The 2,144-nt window shown below is 47.3% G+C and overlaps 1 protein-coding gene across 1 annotated transcript; it reads left to right on the top strand.

The window, feature by feature from the left end:
• The first annotated feature begins 576 nt into the window (after positions 1-576).
• Positions 577-1,026, top strand: LOC113624290 (putative tripartite motif-containing protein 61). Its single transcript, XM_027113943.1, has one exon. It carries the CDS (start codon positions 577-579, stop codon positions 1,024-1,026), a length of 450 nt encoding a protein of 149 aa, XP_026969744.1.
• The last annotated feature ends 1,118 nt before the right edge of the window (positions 1,027-2,144 follow it).

A 2,144-nucleotide genomic window follows, 5' to 3' on the forward strand; every position in this document is an offset into this window, starting at 1 on the left:
ACAGAGATGGTGGGCTGTGTTGTGTGCTCTGACCTGGATCAAGGAAGACCTTCTGCTCTGCGAGGAAGGGAGGGGCCCAGAGTCCTGGTGAGGGGAGTCGAGGGCACCCACAGGACTTGAAGACACAGAGCAGCTCCCTCATCACAGAGCCAAGACTGAGAAATGTGGTCAGGAACCTGGTGAGCTGTGCCATAGAGTTGCCCACATCTGGATTTTGCTGATTGTGTCCCTGTGCTGTTGATTTTCATCACTACCTGGAGCTGTCACTCTCTATGAAGAAGAGGACTACCTAGGAAGCTGTGATTTGGGGCCATTGAGTAAAAGGGACAAAAGTGCCAAAGGAAGCAGAGACAGACTGGGGCTCTCAGTCCTCCTGGCGGCTGCTGTAGAGTTGAAGGGAAGGGGTAGAATTAGGCCTGAGTGGCCACAGCTCCCTGCAGATCCTGGCAAACCTAATTGTAGCCTTGAAAGAACAGAGAGAAGGCTGAAGAGTCAGAAGCTTCTCACTTATTCCTGCCCGTGGAGAGCCAGGTCTCTCTGAAGAGGGTCTCCTCATACAGAAACCCTCCGTGAACAATGGCCCTGGTGTCCTCCCTGGCACAGCTCCAAGCAGAGGTCAGCTGCCCCATCTGCCTGGATTACCTGAGAGGCGCAGTGACCACTGAGAGTGGACACAACTTCTGCCACTCCCACATCCAGCAGTGCTGGGAGGATCTCCAGGACACCTTCCCCTGTCCTGTCTGCCTCCAGCCCTGCCCCGAGAAGAGCTTTAGGAGGAACAGCCAGTCATGTCTCATGACTGATGTGAAGAATCTTCCCAGCACAGAGGACATGAGGAAATGGCAGAAAGAGAAACCTCTGTGTGAGAAGCACAAGCAGGTTCTGAGCCTGTTCTGTGAGAAGGACCTGGAGCTGCTGTGTCCCCAGTGCAGGGTCTCCTCGGAATACCATGATCACCCCCTGGCACACATGGAGCCAGCTGCCCCTCTCACAGGAGGAAGCTCAAAAGCTACATTGAGCCCCTGAAAAAGCAGCTGCAAGATGCTGAAAAGGTGTTAGAAATGCAAGTCTCAAAATCATTTGAGTTGGTGTGGAAGGTGGAGAATCAAAGGAACGACTTGCACTCCAAAGTTGAACACTTTAAGCGTTTCTGGGGGATGGAACATGATGAAATTCATGTTAAGTTCCTCAATGAAGAGAATGATGTTCAAGATAAAATAATTGAAAAAAGAACTCAAATATCAGACAAAGGATACACATTACAAAGTCTGCTTGATGAAATAACCAAGAAGTGTTTGCAGAGTGACCTCGATTTGCTGACAGGCATTGAAAGGATCCACAGCATGTATGGAAAGTTAGAGAACTCAGCAGCCTTTTCCTACAAACTAAAGAAGGAGGTTTTCACTCTCCCCCAACAATATGTTGCCCTTCACAAAAAGGTTGAAACTGTTCACCACAGTCTCATCATTTCACAAGACAGGAAAATTGCAACTTTTCAAAGGATGGAACCACACTGTGTTCATAATCCTGAGGCATTTACTTCTCACCCATCCCCAGTTCTGAGGGATTTGATGCTGGCAGGCATTTTTGGCAGGTAGAAGGAAGAGGAATGGGTGAATGGCCCTTTGGTGTGTATAAAGAATCTTTCCCCAGAAATGCTTCTATATCACCATCCCCAAGCAATAGCTGCTGGTGAATTCAACTCTCACCTACTATACCTGGCACTGGGGATTCAGGAAACCCATGTCAGATTGGTGTTTTTCTGCACTATGAGTTGGGAGAAATTTCTTTTTACAGTTTGAATAATAGATCTCCTTTATATTTATTCAGTGAAATTTTTACAGAAAAACTTGTACCCTATTTCTCTATTGGAGTTTCTTCCAAATCACTTACAATAAGTCTAGTTGAAGATGAGTACTGAGCCCCCTTGGAAGATGTTCTTTGTGTTCTGCTTTCTTCCTGTGTTCAGGAAAAGTCCTTGTAATAAAGAGTCTGAGTCCATCTTTGAGATCTTACTGCTGAATCTTTTTAATCTTCCCCCTCTGTCTTCACCTCTGCCCTACACCTGGACAAACTATCAGGACAGTTTGGATGTCCCTTGACTGGTCTTATGAGGGCAGTTCTAACCCAGAAAGGCCCTACCT

Source organism: Aethalodelphis obliquidens, unplaced genomic scaffold, assembly GCF_003676395.1.
Source record: "Aethalodelphis obliquidens isolate GAN/ISIS:26980383/991018 unplaced genomic scaffold, ASM367639v1 scaffold13, whole genome shotgun sequence".
Classification (NCBI taxonomy): domain Eukaryota; kingdom Metazoa; phylum Chordata; class Mammalia; order Artiodactyla; family Delphinidae; genus Aethalodelphis; species Aethalodelphis obliquidens.

Bases quoted from the DNA above. Each gene is read 5' to 3' on its own strand.
- LOC113624290 (XM_027113943.1), top strand. From the start codon at position 577: ATGGCCCTGGTGTCCTCCCTGGCACAGCTCCAAGCAGAGGTCAGCTGC.